Raw genomic sequence first — 19,796 nt, forward strand, 5'->3', positions numbered from 1 at the left:
TAGCCCCGCGGCCCTTTAAAGCCCGGACAGGTGCAGCTCGGTACCGCCTGTGTTTGGCTGGCGTGGGGTGACGTAATGGCACATGGCCCATCACCATTGGCTGGGCGGCACGCTCCGCCCCCGGGACTGCAGCGCGGGTGGGGGTTGTGCGTTTTACGCAGGCTGTGGCAGCTACGCGGTGAGGAGACGGCTCACGGCGCCCGTGGGCTGGGGCGGTCGGTTCTTCCTCCTCCGTGGTTTACGAGGGTCTGGATCCTTCTCTGCCGGCTCGTGGGCCGTGCCTTTGCCCTTCTGCGAGGCCCTGAATCTGACCCCTTCCCTTCATATCCGGATCCGGGCTCCTCCCCCAAAGCCCGGGGTTCCGGACACCTCCCCCAAAACAACCCCTCTGGCCTCCTCTCCTTCAGTACTTGGAATCTGATCTCTTCTCCCTAATTCTGCGGATCCGGCCCCTAATAGCCTTTATCAGACCCTCAAACAAGAGGCTGACTTCTGCCCCCTTGCCAAGGAGCGAGGCCACTTTCCTCTCCCCACCCCCATGCTAACGGGGATAACTTATTTCTCTTCTGGAATTGCATCTTATGCGCCTTTCCCCACCCATCCCCACAGCCCCTGCAGTACCCAGTTTGGCCTCTTTTGCTTGTAATAACGCACTTCCCAACGCCACGGCACCTCAGAACAGACCTTTTTCTTTCTCGCGTGGGGCCTGACTCCAGTGAAGCCTCTCCACGCCCTCTTTCTGCAGGTCCCCAGCCTGGGTAAAGATGGCCCTATGGCTCCCGAAGGGCCTGGTCCCAGCTGTGCTCTGGGGCCTGAGCCTCTTCCTCAGCCTCCCAGACCCCATCTGGCTCCAGCCCTCTCCACCTCCCCAGTCTTCTCCCCCGCCTCAGCCCCATCCGTGTCATACCTGCCGGGGACTGGTTGACAGCTTCAACAAGGTGGGTGCACCAGCAGCCTCGTTGGAGGGGAACACAGCGATTTAGAGTGGGGAACTCTGGGATGCAAATCTGCGTGGATTCAAGTTTCATTTTGGTCTCTTACTAGTTGTATGGCCCTAGGCAAGTTGCCTTTCTGTGCCTCAGTTTCCTGGTCAGTAGAACAGTGAAGTGCTAGCATGTGCCAGGCACTGTACTTAGCTATTACTAATTTTCTGTTTCCAGGGCCTGGAGAGAACCATCCGGGACAACTTTGGAGGTGGAAACACTGCCTGGGAGGAAGAGAAGTTGTCCAAATACAAAGACAGGTAAGGGGCTGCTGGGGGAATGGGTGTATATTCCCCTCCCTGCCAACTCTCTGCTCTATTGGTGGAGGGCTAGGAACTCTTGGGGAGCACTTATTCATTCAACAAATAGCACTGAACATCTATAGTATAGCAGTAAACAAGGCAAGCAAAATCCCACCTTCCTGGAGCTCACATTCTAGTAGAGAAGACAAGCAATGAATAAGTGAATAATATTATGTCAGATGAAAGAACAAACAGTGAAGCACAGTAGACTGCAGGATGGTGGGAGGCAGCGTGTTCAAGATGTGGCATTTGAACAGTGAGACCTGAAGTGAAGAAGCGAGCTATGTGACAGGAAGGAAATTGGGCAGAGGATGGGACTGAGCTTGGTGTATTCGAGAAGTGGCTGGAGTGGAGTGAGCAAAGGGGAGAGTGGTAGAAGGTGAAGGCGGAGGCTTAGGGCAGAGGATGGGACTGAGCTTGGTGTATTCGAGAAGTGGCTGGAGTGGAGTGAGCAAAGGGGAGAGTGGTAGAAGGTGAAGGCGGAGGCTTAGGCCTCAAAGACTACAGAAAAGAGTTTAGATTTTTTTTTTGGAGTGTAATGGGAAGCTCTTGGAAGGTTATGAGCAGAAAAAGTGATACTGTCTTCTTTATACATTTAAAGATTACTCACACTGCTATGTAGCAAACAGACTGTAAGGGGCAAGGGTGGAGGAAGCAGGGAGACCAGTTTGGGAGGCAAGTGCATCATCTAGGTATGAAGGCAATACGAGCTAGTGTAGTATCTAGTGGAGGACATGGTGAAGGGGTCACAGTCTGGGTATATTTTGCAGAGAGAACAATAGGACCTGGTGATAGATTCATTATGGGTATAGAGAAACGGTAGAATAAAAGATGCTTACTAGATTTTGGGCCTGAGCAACTGGGTGAATAGTGCAGCTGTTTTCTAAGATGGTGAGATGGGAAACTGAGAAGGTTTAGGGGAGGGGTGGGATGTGGTGTTCTTTGAATGTATTGGGCTGAAATGTCCATTAGACATCCAGGTAGACTCCATCCAAATCTGGAATTCAGAAAAGAGTAGGAATTGGAAACAGGAATTTGAGAGTCATCATTATATAGTCAGTATGTAAAGAAAGTCATTATGAGGAGAGCCATTATATAGTCAGTATATATAATACAGAAAGCCATTATATAGTCAGTATGTAAAGAAAGGCATGGGAAGGATACAGAAAGCCAAGCCCTGAGCCCTGTCCTGAGCCTCCAGCTTTTCAAAGTCAAATGGAAGAGGAGTCAGCAAAGGCTCAGAGTTAGACCTGATTGTTGGTTCTTAACCTCTCAGAGCCACAGTTTCTTCACCTGTAAAATGGGGATATTAATACCTGGTTTGCCTATTTCATAGGAGTGTGGAAAGGGCTTAACTGGGATGCCCACTAGAAATAAAGGTTTGTTATTATGTAACATTGGTCATTTTCTCTTTTCCTTTGCCGGGCATGAGTTTCCTCATTCAGGAATGAGGGCATTGGCTAAGACAACCCCAGAGGCACTTCCAGCTTTGTAATGGCTCCTGCATTACTTGCTTTTTAAAATCACTTCCTACATGCCAGGCACTGTGTAAGACCCTTTAAATACAGGATATAAGGCATCAAATATTTATATATATATATATATATATATTTTTTTTTTTTTTTTAATTGTGGTAAAATACACATAAAAAATTTCCCATTAAGGACATTTAATAACATTTACAATGTTGTGCAACCATCACCACTATGTAGTTCCAGAACATTTTCATTACCCCCCAAAAAATCCTATACCTGTTACACAGCCACTCCCCATTCTCCCCTTCCTCTGGCTCTTGGCAATCACTAATTTGTGTTAGTCAAGCAGAAATTATGGATTTGCTGATTTCATTGGAATCATAAAATATATGGCCTTTTGTGTCTGGCTAGTTTCACTTAGCATAATGTTTTCAAGGTTCACCCATGCTGTAGCATATATCAATACTTATTCCTTTTTATGGCTGAATAATATTCTTGTTTGGCTGTACCACATTTTGTTTATCCATGCATCAGTTGATGGACATCTGCATTGTTTCTACCTTTTGGCTGTTGTGAGTAGTGCTGCTGTGAACATTGTGTACAAGTTTTCATTTGAACACCTGTTTTCCATTCTTTTGGGTCTATATCCAGTAGTGGAATTGGCAGGTTCTATGGCAATTCCATGTTTAACTTATTGAGGAACTGCTTTTCCACAATGGTGATGCCATTTTTTATTCCCATCTGCAGTGTGGGAGGATTCTAATTTCTCCACATCCCTGCCAACACTTGTTATAGGATGTATTTTTAGCTATATCTACCCAGCAAGGGTATTATATTCCATTGCTCAGATGCAGGAACTGATGTATGTTACAACAAACCTGCAGGGAAGGTATTGTTGTCCCCATTTTACAGATGACAAAACAAAGAGGTTCAAAGAAGTTAAGTGACTTGCCCAAGGTCCTACCACTAGATTTGAACCCAGGTCCGTCTGCTTCCCAGAACCATGATCCCTTCTATTGTACCTCATGGCCTTTCCTTTCATATTGTCACGGCACGAGGAAGGGTAGAGAGAGACCTGAGGAGGGTGGTGGGCAGGATGGGGCGTGTTTCCCACCAGCCCTGCCCTGTCTGGTCAGTGAGACCCGCCTGGTAGAGGTGCTGGAGGGCGTGTGCAGCAAGTCGGACTTCGAGTGCCACCGCCTGCTGGAGCTGAGTGAGGAGCTGGTGGAGAGCTGGTGGTTTCACAAGTGAGTGGCAAGGGGGCCTTCCCTGGGAGTGGGTCACAGGTGGGGCCTGGTGATAAGGCCTTGACTTGGCCAAGAAGCAGGGGGGTGCATGCTGGGGGCCATGTCCTGGTTCTGCTCCTTCCAAACCCAGATCTGCTAAGGACTTGCAGGGGGACTTGTGCTCCACTTGAGCCTCAGTTTACCCCTCTGCCAAATGGGGAAAGGGCATTGGTCAGATGGCCTTTTGGGTCTTATGTCCAAGCTGGGTTGAATCACAGATTCAGGCGTGGGGGAATGGGAACAGCACTTCTGACACTATCTCAGCGCCTCCTCCCCACTTCCCTCCACCCTGCCCCTGCCTCAGGCAGCAGGAGGCCCCGGACCTGTTCCAGTGGCTGTGCTCAGATTCCCTGAAGCTCTGCTGCCCCGCAGGCACCTTTGGGCCCTCCTGCCTTCGTGAGTTTTTAAGTTGCTCTTGGGGATGGGAGGGGACTGCCAAGTCCAGGTATCCAGTCCTGGCTCTGTCCCTAGCTAGCTGTGTGAACTCAGGCTACTCAGATAACTTCTCTGGACCTCAGTTCTTGCCCGCCTCACAGGGCTGGGGAGATGGGCAAATCAGTGGGGAAAGGCTTGGAGAAAGCACAGGGGCTACACTGAGTCAGATGCAGTATGGTTATCATCATGTATTAAAGAAATGATAGAGCCCCCAGCCCCTTCATTTCCCATGCCAGATCAGATTATGGTATCTTCCTGGGGAGGGGCGGGTGTTGCCCTGGAGCCCCCATGGTCACCATCTATCCTCACACACAGTCCTGGCACAAGAGCCAAACTTACTACCAGCCTCTTTTAGAACAGTCTTTCCTGAAGCTACAGATAAAGAGGTAGCTGCAAAAATGGCAAATTCAGTCTTTGTAAAAGAAACTATTGGCCGGGCGCAGTGGCTCACGCCTGTAATCCCAGCACTTTGGGAGGCCGAGGCAGGCGGATCATGAGGTCAAGAGATCGAGACCATCCTGGCAAACACGGTGAAACCCTGTCTCTACTAAAAAATACAAAAAATTAGCCGGGTGTGGTGGCGGGCGCCTGTAGTCCCATCTACTCGGGAGGCTTAGGCAGGAGAATGGCATGAACCCAGGAGGCGGAGCTTACAGTGAGCCAAGATCACGCCACTACACTCCAGCCTGGGCGACAGAGCGAGACTCTGTCTCAAAAAAAAAAAAAAAAAGAAAGAAAATATTTGTTGCAGTGGCTCGTGCCTGTAAACCCAGCACTTTGGGAGGCTGAGGCAGGAGGATCACTTGAGGCCAGGAGTTTGAGAGACCAGCCTGGGTAAATAGCAAGACCCTGTCTCTTTAAAAAAAAAAAAAAAAAAAAAAAAGGTGGGGCATGGTAGTGCAGCCTGTACTGTAGTCCCCCTAGGCTGAGGTGGGAGGATTGCTTGAGCCCAGGAGTTCGAGGCTGCAGTGAGCTATGATCATGTCATTGCCTGGGAAACAGAGCAAGACCCTGTCACTAAAAATAAATAAATAAATAAAAGGTTTGTAAAATCTGATTGTTCCACAAGAGGAAATTGGTTAAGTAAATTTCGCTTTTATGACAAAATATTATGTCACTAAAATTAATTGTCTTCTCCAAAAATGTTACTGATATGCAGAGCAGAAAATATTCTCTTGTATGTCAAGGTTGTATAGACGACCTCACCTGGTTTGGTGTCTTCCCACAGCCTGTCCTGGGGGCACAGAGAGGCCCTGTGGTGGCTACGGGCAGTGTGAAGGGGAAGGGACACGAGGGGGCAGCGGGCAGTGTGACTGCCAAGCCGGCTACGGGGGTGAGGCCTGTGGCCAGTGTGGCCTTGGCTACTTCGAGGCAGAACGCAACGCCAGCCATCTGGTATGTTCGGGTAGGTAGCCAAAAGGTGTGGCACTGGGCAGGGGCAGATGGGCTACCTGCCTGCCTATCCTCATGCTGCCCCCATTCCACCCAGCTTGTTTTGGCCCCTGTGCCCGATGCTCAGGACCTGAGGAATCAAACTGTTTGCAATGCAAGAAGGGCTGGGCCCTGCACCACCTCAAGTGTGTAGGTAAGTGGGGCTCTAGCTAGGTCTGAGGCAGATGGGCAGGGGCCTGGGCTTGGTCCTTCATTCTCTCAACACAAGCCTGGGCTAAACTAGCCTAGGCCTCACCTTCATGGAGATCTCAACCTGGCTGGGAAGGCAGACAAGTAACCAGATACTTACAGTCCAGTACACAGGTACTGTGTAGTATAGTCCCTGTGTACAGTGAGAGATGCCTCTGATCTAGTTCAGTGGAAGTGGTGATGGGGAATCAGGAAAGGCTTCTTGGAGGAGGTGCTACTTTGGCCAAGTCTTAAAAATTGAGGAAGGGGGCCGGGCGCGGTGGCTCAAGCCTGTAATCCCAGCACTTTGGGAGGCCGAGACGGGTGGATCACAAGGTCAGGAGATCGAGACCATCCTGGCTAACCCGGTGAAACCCCGTCTCTACTAAAAAATACAAAAAACTAGCCGGGCGAGGTGGCGGGCGCCTGTAGTCCCAGCTACTCGGGAGGCTGAGGCAGGAGAATGGCGTGAACCCGGGAGGCGGAGCTTGCAGTGAGCTGAGATCCGGCCACTGCACTCCAGCCTGGGTGACAGAGCGAGACCCCGTCTCAAAAAAAAAAAAAAAAAAAAAAAAAAAAAATTGAGGAAGGGGCCAGGCGCGGTGGTTCACGCCTGTAATCCCAGCACTTTGGGAGGCCAAAGAGGGCAGATCACGAAGTCAGGAGATCGAGACCATCCTGGCTAACGCAGTGAAACCCCATCTCTACTAAAAATACAAAAAATTAGCTACTCAGGAGGCTGAGGCAGAAGAATGGCATGAACCCGGGAGGCGGAGCTTGCAGTGAGCCAAGATCGCGCCACTGCATTCCAGCCTGAGCAACAAAGCAAAACTCCATCTCAAAAAAAAAAAATTGAGGAAGGGTTGGCCAGGAGAATGAGGACCCTGAACTTGGGGTCAGGAAACCTGGGTTTAAGACTTGGTTTGGTCCCAGCCTAGCCACTTACTTAGACTAGAGTAGAGGCTAAGCTGTTATAACAAAAATCCTCAAAAGACTGTGGCTTAAAGAATATACAGGTTAGCCGGGCGCGGTGGCTCACGCCTGTAATCCCAGCACTTTGGGAGGCCGAGGCGGGCGGATCACAAGGTCAGGAGATCGAGACCACGGTGAAACCCCGTCTCTACTAAAAATACAAAAAATTAGCTGGGCGCGGTGGCGGGCGCCTGTAGTCCCAGCTACTCAGGAGGCTGAGGCAGGAGAATAGCGTAAACCCAGGAGGCGGAGCTTGCAGTGAGCCGAGATCACACCACTGCACTCCAGCCTGGGTGACAGAGCGAGACTCCGTCTCAAAAAAAAAAAAAAAAAAAAAGAATATACAGGTTGGCCGGGCATGGTGGCTCACTCACGCCTCTAATCCCAGCACTTTGGGAGGCCGAAGGGGGGTGGATCACCTGAGATCAGGAGTTCAAGACCAGCCTGGCCAACATGGCAAACCCAGTCTCTACTAAAAATACAAAAATTAGCCAGCCGTGGTGGCAGGTGCCTGTAATCACAGCTACTTGGGAGGCAGAGGCAGGAGAATTGCTTGAACCCAGGAGGCAGAGGTTATAGCGAGCTGAGATCACACCATTGCACTCTAGCGTGGGTGACGAGAGCAAAACTCCATCTCAAAAAAAAAAAAAAAAAGAATCTAGAGGGTAGAGGTTTATTTTTTTTCCTCATATTACAGTCCCAAAGTGAGTAGTCCAGGCTGGCAGGGGAGCTGTGCTAGTCACAATCGTTCCAGTACCCAGATCATTCCTGTAACTTCCTGCACAATCATCCCCTTGGGCATTGTCTGCATGGTGGAAGCTGAGTCCTGGGCATCTCCGTGTCCCATGTCCCAGCACTCAGGAAGGGAGAAGGGAAAGAAAGTGCATTGAGGAGTCTAAGCATTGTTTTAAGACCAAGATAACAGTGGAGCTCACCACTCCTGTTTACATCCTGTTGGCCACAACTCAATCACAGGGACACGCTTAGCTTCAAGACAGATTGGAAAATGTGGTCTCTGGTTGGGCAGCCTGAAGTCCAGCTGCACGTCTGCTTCTGTGTTGGTAGACAGCTTGCAGTCCCTGCCATACCATTTAATCCCAGGCAAGACCATTCCCCAGTGGCTCTGGCCTCAGCTTCCCTACTAAATAGGGATCGAAATTCTCACCCTGCTCACCTCTCTGCAGACATTGATGAGTGTGGCACAGAGGGAGCCAACTGTGGAGCCGACCAATTCTGCGTGAATACTGAGGGCTCCTATGAGTGCCGAGGTCAGTGTCTGCTTCTGCAGTGGGGATGTGAGGAGGGCAGGAGGAGTTGCTCCACACCTGTCCCTCCAAACCTTCCCCTTCTCAGGCTTCAGAGCACCCCCAGGCCGCCTCTTCTGGAGCATGGCTCTCCTGGGCCTAGGAGCACATCTCACCCTCATCTCTCTCCTCTCTCCAGACTGTGCCAAGGCCTGCCTAGGCTGCATGGGGGCAGGGCCAGGTCGCTGTAAGAAGTGTAGCCCTGGCTACCAGCAGGTGGGCTCCAAGTGTCTCGGTGAGTCTCCTGCTGATGGGACACAGGCACCTGGGAGTGCCTCACCCAGCATGAATGGTGAAGGGGCTGGAATATGGGGAAGGAAGGGTGGAATGCTGCCTGTGCAAGGGCAGAGGGTAGTGTTGAGAGATGGACAAGATGGAGTCGGGGTGCTGGGTGGGGGGCCTTAGCAGGACTCTGACCCCTCCCTTCCCCCAAGACGTGGATGAGTGTGAGACAGAGGTGTGTCCGGGAGAGAATGAGCAGTGTGAAAACACCGAGGGCGGTTATCGCTGCATCTGTGCCGAGGGCTACAAGCAGATGGAAGGCATCTGTGTGAAGGAGCAGATCCCAGGTGAGCCCTGGGGTGGGAGAGGGGAGGTCCTCATTCAAATAGAGGGCAGGCAAGCCCCTTCCCCAGGTAGCAGTGGCAGCTCGAGTCCTGCCCCACCCCTACTGCCACCCGGCCCCCTGGAGGCTGCACTGAGACCAGGCTGTACATCTGATCTCCAGGTTGGCTCTCAGCAGCCTTACACTTTCCAGGGTACAAAGGGAATCAGACTTGGCATCAAATCAGTCTGCCTCCCTAACCTGTTTCCTCATCTATCCAATGGGACCAGTGTTTGCCCTGGCCTGCTGAGAGATGTTCTAGGCTGGGGGTGTGGTGAGATGCAGGGTAATCACAACAGTGATGGCAGGGACCATTTCCCCAGCAATTACTATGTGAGATGCTGTTCTAGGTGCATTCCTCATCTTAACTTATTTAACCCCTGAAACAGCCCGACGCTGGAGGTCGGGTTCTCATCCCCATTCTAACTATGTAAAAACTAAGATGCAGAGAGATGAAGCTACTTTCCCAGGGCTATATGGCAAGCAAGTTGCAGAGCTGAGATCCCAATCCAGACAGTCTGACCGTGGAATGAGACTCATACATGTAATAAGTGCTCTGCCCCCAACTTGTCTACCACATGGCCTTGGCAAGTCCAACCCCTTTACCTCTCTGAGCCTCACTTTCCCATTTAGTGAGACAGGGATGGTAACTGCCTCTTGCAGCGTGGTTTTGAGCAGTAAATGTTGTGTGCCTGGCTTGCTGGGCAGGCCTGGTGGCCATGATGATCAGGTGCATGGGAGTTCTGGGGAGGCTCCAAGAACTGCCAGGAACAGGGATACGAGTGCCAGGCTGCATCTCTCGCTCCTCTGCAGAGTCGGCGGGCTTCTTCTCAGAGATGACAGAGGACGAGTTGGTGGTGCTGCAGCAGATGTTCTTTGGCGTCATCATCTGTGCACTGGCCACGCTGGCTGCTAAGGGCGACTTGGTGTTCACTGCCATTTTCATCGGGGCTGTGGCAGCCATGACTGGCTACTGGTTGTCAGAGCGCAGTGACCGTGTGCTGGAGGGCTTCATCAAGGGCAGATAATCTTGGCCACCACTTGTAGGATCTCCTCCCACCTACGCTGGCCCCAGAGCTTGGGCTGCCCTCCTGCTGGACACTCAGGACAGCTTGGTTTATTTTTGAGAGTGGGGTAAGCAACCCTACCTGCCTTACAGAGCAGCCCAGGTACCCAGGTCTGGGCAGACAAGGCCCCTAGGGTAAAAAGTAGCCCTGAAGGTGGATACCATGAGTTCTTCACCTGGCGGGGACTGGCAGGCTTCACAATGTGTGAATTTCAGAAGTTTTTCCTTAATGGTGGCTGCTAGTGAGCTTTGGCCCCTGCTCAGGATGAGGGGGTCCTCACAGTGGTGGGGCCGTCACAGCCCCCTCCTGCCAGCTGCATGCCAGCCCCCTCCTGCCAGCTCGTTCTGTGTTCACCACATCCCCACCCCTCATTGCCATTTATTTATTCATCTCAGGAAATAAAGAAAGGTCTTGGAAAGTTAAAAGGCTTCAGTCTTACTACCTGTTCCACCACCCCCCACCTTAGGGAAATTTCCTAGAATCCTGGGAAATTGAGGGCTTCCCTGATGGTGAGTGGAGAAAAGATAGAGGAGAAGGTTGCTCCTGAAGTGCTGTTAGGAGAAGGAGGGTAGAGGAACCAGCCTTAGGATGGTTCCATGCCAGCTGTCATTTGGCAAAGGACCCTGGACAGATGACTTTTGCCTCTGAACTTCACTCTTCTCTTTCCTCAAATGGGCTTCATGATGCTTTCCACTCAGACTTAACATGAGAATTAAATTAGGTCATAAATGTGAAGACCTGGACAGTACACAAGAGATGTTCAGTAAGTGTGGTCGCCATTATGACCAGGGCCTCCAAGCCTCAAGCAACCTTTCCTCAGAGTCCTCCCCTCTGTCCAATACACAGGACTTAGAATGACTGGGAGGCAGGGCCTCCAGTCTCTCCTTCCTTCTATGAATACAGGATCCTGGCATGGCCAGTGGGAAGCATGAGCCAAGTCCTAAGGGTTTATTTCTTTGGCACAAAGAGGACAGTCTAGACAAGTGAGGCTCATCGCTCCATGTTGGGGAGTCTGGGGCACCTGCTCCCTGTTCTTCATGCCCAAATCCATGCATACCCACCCTGTATTCCGCATAAGACACGGCCTCTGTGCAAAATACCGGCTGAAAACCAGAAATATTAAAAGCAAAAAACAGGGCATGGGGGTGGGGTGAGTTCAAACCTGGCTGTCCCCCGGGGGCTGTCGTCAGGTGGAGGCCTGGGGATGTCTTTTTTTTTTTTTTTTTTGAGACGGAGTCTCACTCTGTCACCCAGGCTGGAGTGCAATGGCGTGGTCTCGGCTTACTGCAACCTCCGTCTTCCCGTTCAAGCAGTTCTCCCGCCTCAGCCTCCCGAGTAGCTGGGACTACAGGCGTGTGCCACCTGGCTATTTTTTTGTATTTTTAGTAGAGACGAGGGTTTCACTATGTTCGAGACTAAGAGGCTGGGCTCGAACTCGTGACCTCGTGATCCGCCCACCTTGGCCTCCCAAAGTGCTGGGATTACAGGCGTGAGCCACCGCGCCCGGCCAGGATACCCATTTTTTAAAGGCTCAACTGTCCCAGTCGGCCATGCCATGTGGGCATCGGCCAGGGTCCTAGCCCTGCGTCAGGACCGCTCCTCAAAGCTCGATGGTATCACTGGAGGCGCTGCGGGATTCCCCAGGCTTGCCGCGCGGCTGGACCTCTCCCTGGCCGTTCCCCGGCCGAGCAGCGGTAGAGTCAGGGGCTGGGGTCGGGGCAGGCAGTAGCTGTACTGTGCTGGGCAACTCATCTAGGGGCAGACTGTCCACTGATGACAGCCCGTGGCGCCAGGGGTTCCAACTGATCTTGAGTGAGCCCCTGGAGAAGCTGTCCAGGGAGCTGCCAGAAGCCACCGCGGCTGCCCCGTCGGGCTCTTCCACTACGTGTTGTGGGACCGGCCCGCGCACGCGCACGTCGCTGAGCGACCTGCAGCGGCCGCGGAGGAGCGAGGAGCCAGCGTCGTCGAGCTCGGCTTTGGGATGGCTGCCCCGACGCGCCCGCACAGCGCCTCCAGGCGGCGGGGAGGCCACGCCGCGGAGGCCGCAGCGCTTGAACACACTGTCTCGCACCAGGTGCTCGCGGAAGAGCGCGGCGTCGATGCTACGGCTCAGGTTGATGGGCGATGGCGGCCGCAGATCCAGCTCGCTCAGCGATGGCGCCGGTCCCACACCGTTGCGGGACAGTCCTGGGCCACCCTGGGGTCCGCGACCCAGCGACGCAGCCGAGCCCCAGGCGCCTGAACTGGGCGTGGCCAGCTGCCCATTCTCCGCCGGGTTGCGGATGAGGCTCTTGCTGATGTCCAAGCTGCCTGCACCAACGCTGCTGGGCCGCGCATAGCAGTTATTGGGTCGCTCCGGCACCTCGCTCTTGCCCGACGGCGCCGGGCACGCCAGCCGCATCAGCTTAGCCCAGCAAGCGTGCTCCGTGGGCGGCCTGGGTCTCGCGGCAGCCACCGCGGCCAGCGCCAGGGCGAGCGCCCATGTCAGCTCCAGGAGGCGCAGCCAGAAGTGGACACCCCACCAGGCCCACGAGAAGCGGCCCACGCGACCTGGGCCCGGGTACAGCCAGAGCGCAGCCGCCAGCTGCAAGCCGCTGGCCAGCAGCCCCAGCGCGCCCGCCACGGCCAACAGCCGAGGGCCCGGGCTGGCATCCCAGCCCCGTGGGCCGTCCAGCAGGCGGCGACGGCACAGGCAGAGCGTGCCTAGAGCCACGGCCGCGCCCCAGGCGCACGACAAGCCTTGCATAAGGAGGTTGAGCACAGACCATGTGGACAGCAGGTCTGTCGCGAGCAACCCCACACCATGCACCAACGCCACTGCTCCCAGCAGGAGTGGGTTTTGCAGCGGTGGCGGCAGCCCCGCGCCCAGGCCAAGCAGAGTCAGGGCCGCCAGCGCCGTGAGCAGCAAGGGGAAGGGCAGGTTGTAGAGCACCAAGCCCCCGCGAACGCCCAGCCGCGCCTGCGAGCCATAAGGGTCGGTAAGCATGTAGGCGGATCGCAGCCCTGAAGCCACGAGCACCAGCACCGCGGCCACCAATGCCAGCCGGGGCCCTGCTGGGGCGGCTGCCAGCGCAGCCAGCGCCAACAACGCGGGCAGCAGAAAGAGCACCCCCACCCCGTAGACGTGCAGCTCCCAGGAGAAGCTCAGGACCCGCCGCAGGGGACCCCAGCGTAGCGGGGGTGCAGTGGCATTGGCTGGGGGGCTGGAGGCTGGGGCTGAAGCCATGGAGCTGGCTGAGGGCTCCGGAGGGGGAGGCTGGCCCAGGGCTCGCTGTGTGGTGACTCGAATGAGGCCCCGGCGTGACGTCGAGGGGGCCTGGACTGGGGGTGCTGGGGGATGGCTTTGGGGGCGCCCCGGCCACTCCTCGGCGTCATCTGCAATGATAACAATATTAAAATCGCCTTTTGAAAAGTGCTTTTGATTTTCTATCACCCTCTAGTGTGGTTAGCAAGTCATTTAACTTTTCCAAGCAAATCTGCAAAATGGAGATAACAGCACCTGCCTCATTGGGTTGTGAAGAAGACGGAATGTTTAGCATGGTGCCCAACACCCAGTAAGTGCTAAATGGATGTCCCCTATCGTTTTTATTTCAGGGTACTATCAGGGAGGTAGTACCCCAGCAGTTCAACACATGGGCTGCATAATAGAATCGTCTGGAGGCCAAGGAATAAGAATTTCTTGGAACGTGGCTTGGGCATTGAAATTTCTTTTTCTTTCTTTCTTTCTTTCTTTTTTTTTTTTTTTTTTTTTTTTTGAGACAGGTTCTCACTCTGTCATCCAGGCTGGTGTGCAGTGGTGCAATAAGGGCTCACTGCAGCCTTGACCTCCAGGTCAAGGGATTTCCCACCTCAACCTCCAGAATCGCTGGGACTACAGGCATGCACAACCACACCCAGCTAATTTTTGTATTTTTTTTTTGTTGTTGTTCTAAAACATATCCATGTTACATATTAGAACATTCTAGCCCCAAAAGGGCAAATGACTTCTCCCAGATTTCCCAGTGAGTATGAATTTATTATCCTAGGCTGTTTGAAGGAGGCCCTGGGCAACTCCTTTAAGCAGGTGATTGTCTCCATTCATTCCCTGCCCTCCACCCCTCACACACCCCCAACAGAGGTTCTCAGTTACTAGACAGAGCACTCCCTCTCCCCACACCCCAGCCATGCCCTCACCTGGCTGCAGGGCCCCCATGGGGCTCTCTGTTCGGTTTGCAGCTGGGCCAGGGTCTGAGGGACCAGGGATGAGGGGCTTGGGGGTGCCTGGGGCCTCCACGGCTCCTCTCACCCGCTGGGGGGAGATGGGGTCTGCTCCATTCATTGCTGCTATCTCTGAAATGACAAAGTAGTCATCTGACTATAACTAAGCAGTAGTTACCTGACCCTCCTATGGTGCTCCTAATCCCTCAGGATTGAGTCACAATCACCTTCATTTGCCACAGAGAGGAAAATGAGACGTAGAGGGACCCAGGGTCAAACAGAATTGAGGCATCCAGCTGCCCCGGAACATCACTCAACACGCTCACTGACACCAACCTGGCTTGGACGGCCCGTCAGGAGCCTCTGAGGCAGGCGGATCCATGGGCTGGGGTCCTGGTGAATCCTTAGCGTCAGGGAGGTCAACCTGCTTGGGCAGCGGACTTGAGGAGCTGACTTCCCAGGACACCTCAGCTCCAGCCCTCTTGGGGGTCTCAACCGGCAGCTCCTCAGCAGGAGGAAGGCTTCTGGCTAATGCCAAGTCTGGCTGGGCCCCTGGCTCCTGAGAGTACACCACCTCAACTGGGGGAACTGAGCCAACATCAGAGGCTGCTGGATCCTGCTGGGTGAAGAGGGGGCCTTGAGCTGCCTCCTGGAAGTGTTCCTCAGACCCACCCTGTCCTTCCAGGACTGGCCTCTTGACAGTACCTGAGTGGGGAACAAGGGTGTGGGGTGGGCCCTGGTAGTCTGAGGGAGAAGTGGGTGGGACCCTGCTCTTGGTTTTGGCCTTCAGACCCTCATCTCTAGGTGGCTGCTGTCCCTGTTGGCCTCCATGCTGCAGGGAGGGAGGAACTGTGGCTACCCTGAGTTGAAGTCTGGGAGTTGTAGGGATGAAAGTGAGATGAGGATGGCTCACTGGGTGCGGAGCCACTGCTTCTTGCTCCAGAAGCTCTTGTGAATCCAGAGGTCCTGTCCAGCCGTGGGAGCTTTGTCCTCGAGCCATCTGGAGGTCATCAGTTACTGGGGGTCGTTCTCTCTGAGCCCCTTGGGCTGCTTTGGGCCCATACAGGGCTGGGCCAAGGGGAGAGGCTACAGGCTTCTCAGGCATCTCGTCAGCAGGGGCGTGACGGACATCAGAGTTCCTATGACTCTCAGCTCTGGGGTTGTCCAGGAAGATGTCAAAGGAGTGGGGCTCTGAGCCCAAAGAGCCCTTAGGGTGGGCTCCAGGAATCATAGGGGTTTTGGAGTTTTCAAGTGGCCTGGGAAAGCCCCTCCCCAGGGCAGGGCCAGTCCCCGGGAGTGGCAGCAGCAACAACAGCAGAAAGCCACATACACAGCCCCATGGGCTGGAGGCCATGGTCTACTCCGATGCCTGGGCCTAAAGCCCCCACCTTCCAGTCCTCACTGGATGAGCCTAAAAAAAAAAAAAACAGGGGGAATGACATGTGAGGGCTGAGGGCCCCCATGCCTTCCTCAAGGGGCTGGCAGGAAAGAAAAACAATGCAAGGCAGCAGCTTCTCTGCTTTTAAAACTGCGGGATGTGGCACTTGCCTGCTTTAAAACCTTCAGTGGCTCCCCATTTCCCTCAGGAAAGAACATAAGCTCCTCTCCTGGCCTTCCAAGACCCTGGCCACCACAGGCTGTTCATCTGTCCTCCAACATCCACTGGACTGTGTGACTCCCATGCCTTTGCTTCTGCGGAAATGCTCTCTCCCTTCTCCTTCACTTGCTGAAATCCTGTTCTTTTTTTTTTTTTTTTTTTTTTTTTTTTTTTTTGAGACAATAGTCTCACTCTGTTGCTCAGGCTGGAGTACAGTGGCGTGATCTTGGCTCACTGCTGCAACCTCCGCCTCCCGGGTTCAAGTGATTCTCCTGCCTCAGCCTCCTGAGTAGCTGGGGTTACAGACATATGCCACCACACCTGGCTAATTTTTATATTTTTAAGAGATAGGGTTTCACCATGTTGGCCAGGCTAGTCTTAAACTCCTGACCTCAAGTGATCTGCCCATCTTGGCCCCCTAAAGTGCTGGGATTACAGGCATGAGCCACTGCGCCCAGCCTGAAATGTTATTCCTAAAGCCCACTTCAAAAATGAGAGGTGGAGAGGGAGAGGAATATGCACCTGCCTTTGGGGAGGGGCCTGAGTTTGAATCCCAACATCTTCATTTCCTGGGGGAGTCATTTGACTTCTCTGCATCGTAGTTTCCCCATCAGTAAAATGGGGGATAATAAGCCTGTCTAACTTGAGGCGGCTCTTATAAGACTTAAATAACCAAACACATATGGGCGAGGTTCATACCTGATGCTTGAAATGCATTAGAACCCTTTCACTTTTCCCTCTGTCCAGAAAGCTTTCTGTCTCTCCATTCCCCTTAACTATTTCAACAAATAATTTGCACACACACTATGTGCCAGGCCCTGATGATAAAGCAGTGAAAAACACTGATGAGACTGCCCTCGCAAACGGCATTCTAGGGGAGAGACGATGATACATACTTTTAAATAAGATGAGCTATGAAGAAAATAAAAGAGGGCTAAGAGATGGATGAGAGGCCATTTACACAGGGGTTACCAGAATGTCCTCTCTGAGGTGACATTTAAGCTAAATGCTGAATAAGAAAGAGTCAGCTCTTTGAAGATTTGGGGAAAAGGCATTTAGCAGAGGGAACAGCAAGTACAGAGGCTCTGAGGCAGGAATGAGCTGGGTGAGTTCAAGAAATAATAGGAGTGTGGGCTGGGCACAATGACTCAGGCCTGTAATCCCAGCACTTTGGGAGGCTGAGGCTGGTACATTGTTTGAGGCTAGGAGTTTGAGACCAGCCTGGCCAACATGGCAAAACCCCATCTGTACTAAAAATACAAAAATTAGCCAAGCATGGTGGTGGGTGTCTGTAATCCCAGCTACTTGGGAGGCTGAGGCAGGAGAATCACTTGAACCCGGGAGGCAGAGGTTGCAGTGAGCTGAGATTATACCATCACACTCCAGCCTGGGCGACAGAGTCAGACTCTGTCTAAAAAAAAAAAAAGAACACAAGTGCTGCTGGAGCACAGGAAATGAAAATCAGGAAGGCGGAGGTGAGGTCACAGGTGTCTTGTAGGCCACGACGTGGCACCTGAATTTTATTCCACATGTCACAGGCAGCTAGTGGGGATGGAAAGCATGGGGATGACAAAGCCTTATTCGTGTTTTAAAAAACGGAGAGAGGTCAGGTGCTGTGGCTCACACCTGGAATCCCAGCACTTTGGGTGGCCTAGGTGGGCGGATCACTTGAGGTCCGAAGCTCGAGACCAGGCTATCCAACATGGTGAAATCCCATCACTACTAAAAATACAAAAATTAGCCAGGCATGGTGGTGTGTGCCTGTAATCCCAGCTGCGTAGAAGGCTGAGGCAGGAGAATCACTTGAAAGCCAGGAGATGGAGGTTGCAGTGAGCCAAGATTGCACCACTGCATTCCAACCTGGGTGACAGAGCGAGACTCCAGCTCAAAAAAAAAAAAAAAAAAAAAAAGACGGGGAGAGAGACGCCAGTGTAAACACCCAGGTAAGATAGGATGGTGACTTGTTTCAGCTTAGACATTCCTCTTCCCGCCTTCCTTCCCTCACCTTCCTGGGCACTTGTCACCCTGGTCTGATTCTATAATAATCTCTTATTTCAAACCTGCAGCCTCCAGTATATACCTGGCCCCAGGTGGATATCCCCTAAAAGTTCCTGTTCCCGAGAGCCTGTCGGTGGGCCAGGGAGGCATCACCAGGAGAGGGTGCATGGAGGGTGCGAGAGCTGAGGCCTCGGTGTGTTTGGGGGCAGAGGCCCTGCTCTTTTCCTCTCTGGGGAGCAGCTGTCCCCAAAGCTTCCAGGCTCTTAACCCGTGGTGGCTCACAGACACCTTAAGAAGCCACTGAAAATCCCTGATGCTCTCCCAGCGAAACGATCCTGGCTCACCAAAAGTTGTGGACAATTTCAAGGGGTTCAAAGACCTCTGAGTCCCGTCCTCCAAACCTGAGTTTAGACTCTGTCTTAAAGCCTTGTTAGTTCATTTCTCAAACATTCACGGAGCCTCGTGGGCTGCTCCTGGTCTAGGATAGGTGCTGGGGGCCCAGAGACAGGGCTTAGCTCCAAGGTTGAGAGTAGGGGTGTGCTGAGAGGCCCCTAACACAGGTACTGGCTAAAAACAGTGCCCCTGTGTTTAGTTCTTCCCCAGTTAGGCTCCTGTGCTAAGCTTAGCAACATGTCATTCCGCCCTCCCAATACAAGGTGTGGGACTAGCCATTTCACAAGGAGAAGAAACGGGGGTTCAGAGAGGGTGAGCAACTCCCCCAAGGTCACACAGCTGAGTGGACACAATCGGGGTTGTGAAACCCTCGGAGGCTCATCTTCCACATGAGGTCCAAAACGCTTTGCCTTTGGAGGGCTGAATGGGGCCTCCAAAGATAAACATGCCATCTGCCTACCACCGCCAACCCAAGAGATGTGGGCACCTGCGGACAAGGCCGGGGCTTGCCCAGTCCTGGGCTCGCACTGCTGGAGAGGCTGTGGGGGTGGCGGATCTCTCTGTCGCAGGGACTGGGGAGAGGCCGGCCTGGGGGCAGGGCGAGGCCGCTGCAGGGCAGCCTCGGAGCTGGTCCATCTCGGGTTACCTCTCCTCCTCCTCCTTCTCCTCCTCCGTCTCCGCTCTCCCTGGCTCCGCGCCTTCCCGCAGTGTGCTGGATGGGGGTGGGCGCCGTGCAGGCCTTGTCGCCTGCGCCCGCGACGGGGGCAGCAGGCCACGCTCCCCGCCGGGGCCCCGCCATCGCCCCCTCCCTGGGCCAGCTCCTCACCTGCGCGCCGCAGCCCCCGCGTTCACCTTGCGCGCGTCCCTGCAGCCGCTCGCCGCGCCGCATCCTCCGAGATGCTCAGACTCGGCTAACAGAGCCTGGCGCTGCAGATCGCGAGCCCGCCCACAGGCGCGCAGCCCTGCTTAACTCTTTCCCCTTAGGGGTGGACTCTTCTCCCAACCCTGACTTCCCCTCGCTCAGGGATTCTCAGGGCTGAGTGGAACCGAGGTCATCTCTGAGGAATGTGGAAATGCCTTCTGCAGCATCCCTGAAAACGGGGCAGCTAGCCTCTGCTTGCATACCTCATGGGACGGGGAGCTCACTTCCTCTTTGTATCCCTATACCCTTTTAGGTAAATCCTACCTACAGCTTGGTATGTATCCTTCAGATTATTTTCAATGCACGATTACATGTATATCTTAAATAGAAATGACGTCATACTGTACACTTTTTTTTTTTTTTGAGACAAGAGTCTTGCTCTGTCGCCCAGGCTGGAGTGCAGTGGCATGGTGATCTCGGCTCACTGCAACCTCCACCTCCAAGGTTCAAGTGATTCTCCTGCCTCAGCCTCCCCTAGTAACTGGGATAATAGGCATGCAGGGCTAATTTTTATATTTTTAGTAGAGACAGGGTTTCACCATGTTGGCCAGGATGGTCTCGAACTCCTGACCTCAGGTGATCAGCCCACCTCAGCCCCCCCAAGTGTTGGGATTACAGGGGTGACCAACCGTGCCCGACCA

At 53.6% G+C, this 19,796-nt stretch overlaps 2 protein-coding genes across 23 annotated transcripts; one reads left to right on the forward strand and one right to left on the reverse strand.

The window, feature by feature from the left end:
- Nucleotides 1-116: 116 nt before the first annotated feature.
- CRELD1 (cysteine rich with EGF like domains 1) lies at nt 117-10,473 on the forward strand. Of its 4 annotated transcripts, none has more exons than XR_012431453.1 (11): nt 117-178; nt 746-938; nt 1,161-1,243; nt 3,897-4,007; nt 4,351-4,442; nt 5,710-5,876; nt 5,971-6,066; nt 8,258-8,341; nt 8,517-8,612; nt 8,812-8,946; nt 9,795-10,473. XR_012431453.1 is itself a non-coding variant. In XM_015446259.3 (11 exons), exons 2-11 carry the CDS (start codon nt 765-767, stop codon nt 10,007-10,009), a joined length of 1,263 nt encoding a protein of 420 aa, XP_015301745.1. In that variant the 5' UTR covers nt 117-178; nt 746-764; the 3' UTR covers nt 10,010-10,473. The 4 variants fall into 4 exon arrangements, 2 of the variants coding, with proteins under 2 accessions (XP_015301745.1, XP_005547834.2); XM_015446259.3 differs by having other exon boundaries at nt 5,710-5,886; XR_012431452.1 differs by having other exon boundaries at nt 165-246.
- Nucleotides 10,474-10,981: 508 nt separating this feature from the next.
- Nucleotides 10,982-19,149, reverse strand: PRRT3 (proline rich transmembrane protein 3). 19 transcript variants are annotated; one of them, XM_065538950.1, is made up of 5 exons: nt 19,060-19,149; nt 15,576-15,656; nt 14,582-14,861; nt 14,222-14,377; nt 10,982-13,423 (listed from the first exon to the last, which is right to left on the reverse strand). In XM_065538950.1, the coding sequence occupies exons 2-5, from the start codon at nt 15,597-15,599 to the stop codon at nt 11,649-11,651; spliced, it is 2,235 nt and encodes a 744-aa protein (XP_065395022.1). In that variant the 5' UTR covers nt 15,600-15,656; nt 19,060-19,149; the 3' UTR covers nt 10,982-11,648. The 19 variants fall into 19 exon arrangements, with proteins under 19 accessions (XP_065395022.1, XP_065395017.1, XP_005547850.1 ...); XM_065538945.1 differs by having other exon boundaries at nt 14,582-14,864; XM_005547793.4 differs by having other exon boundaries at nt 15,159-15,656.
- Between the last annotated feature and the right edge of the window lie 647 nt (nt 19,150-19,796).

Source organism: Macaca fascicularis, chromosome 2, assembly GCF_037993035.2.
Source record: "Macaca fascicularis isolate 582-1 chromosome 2, T2T-MFA8v1.1".
NCBI classification, from domain to species: domain Eukaryota; kingdom Metazoa; phylum Chordata; class Mammalia; order Primates; family Cercopithecidae; genus Macaca; species Macaca fascicularis.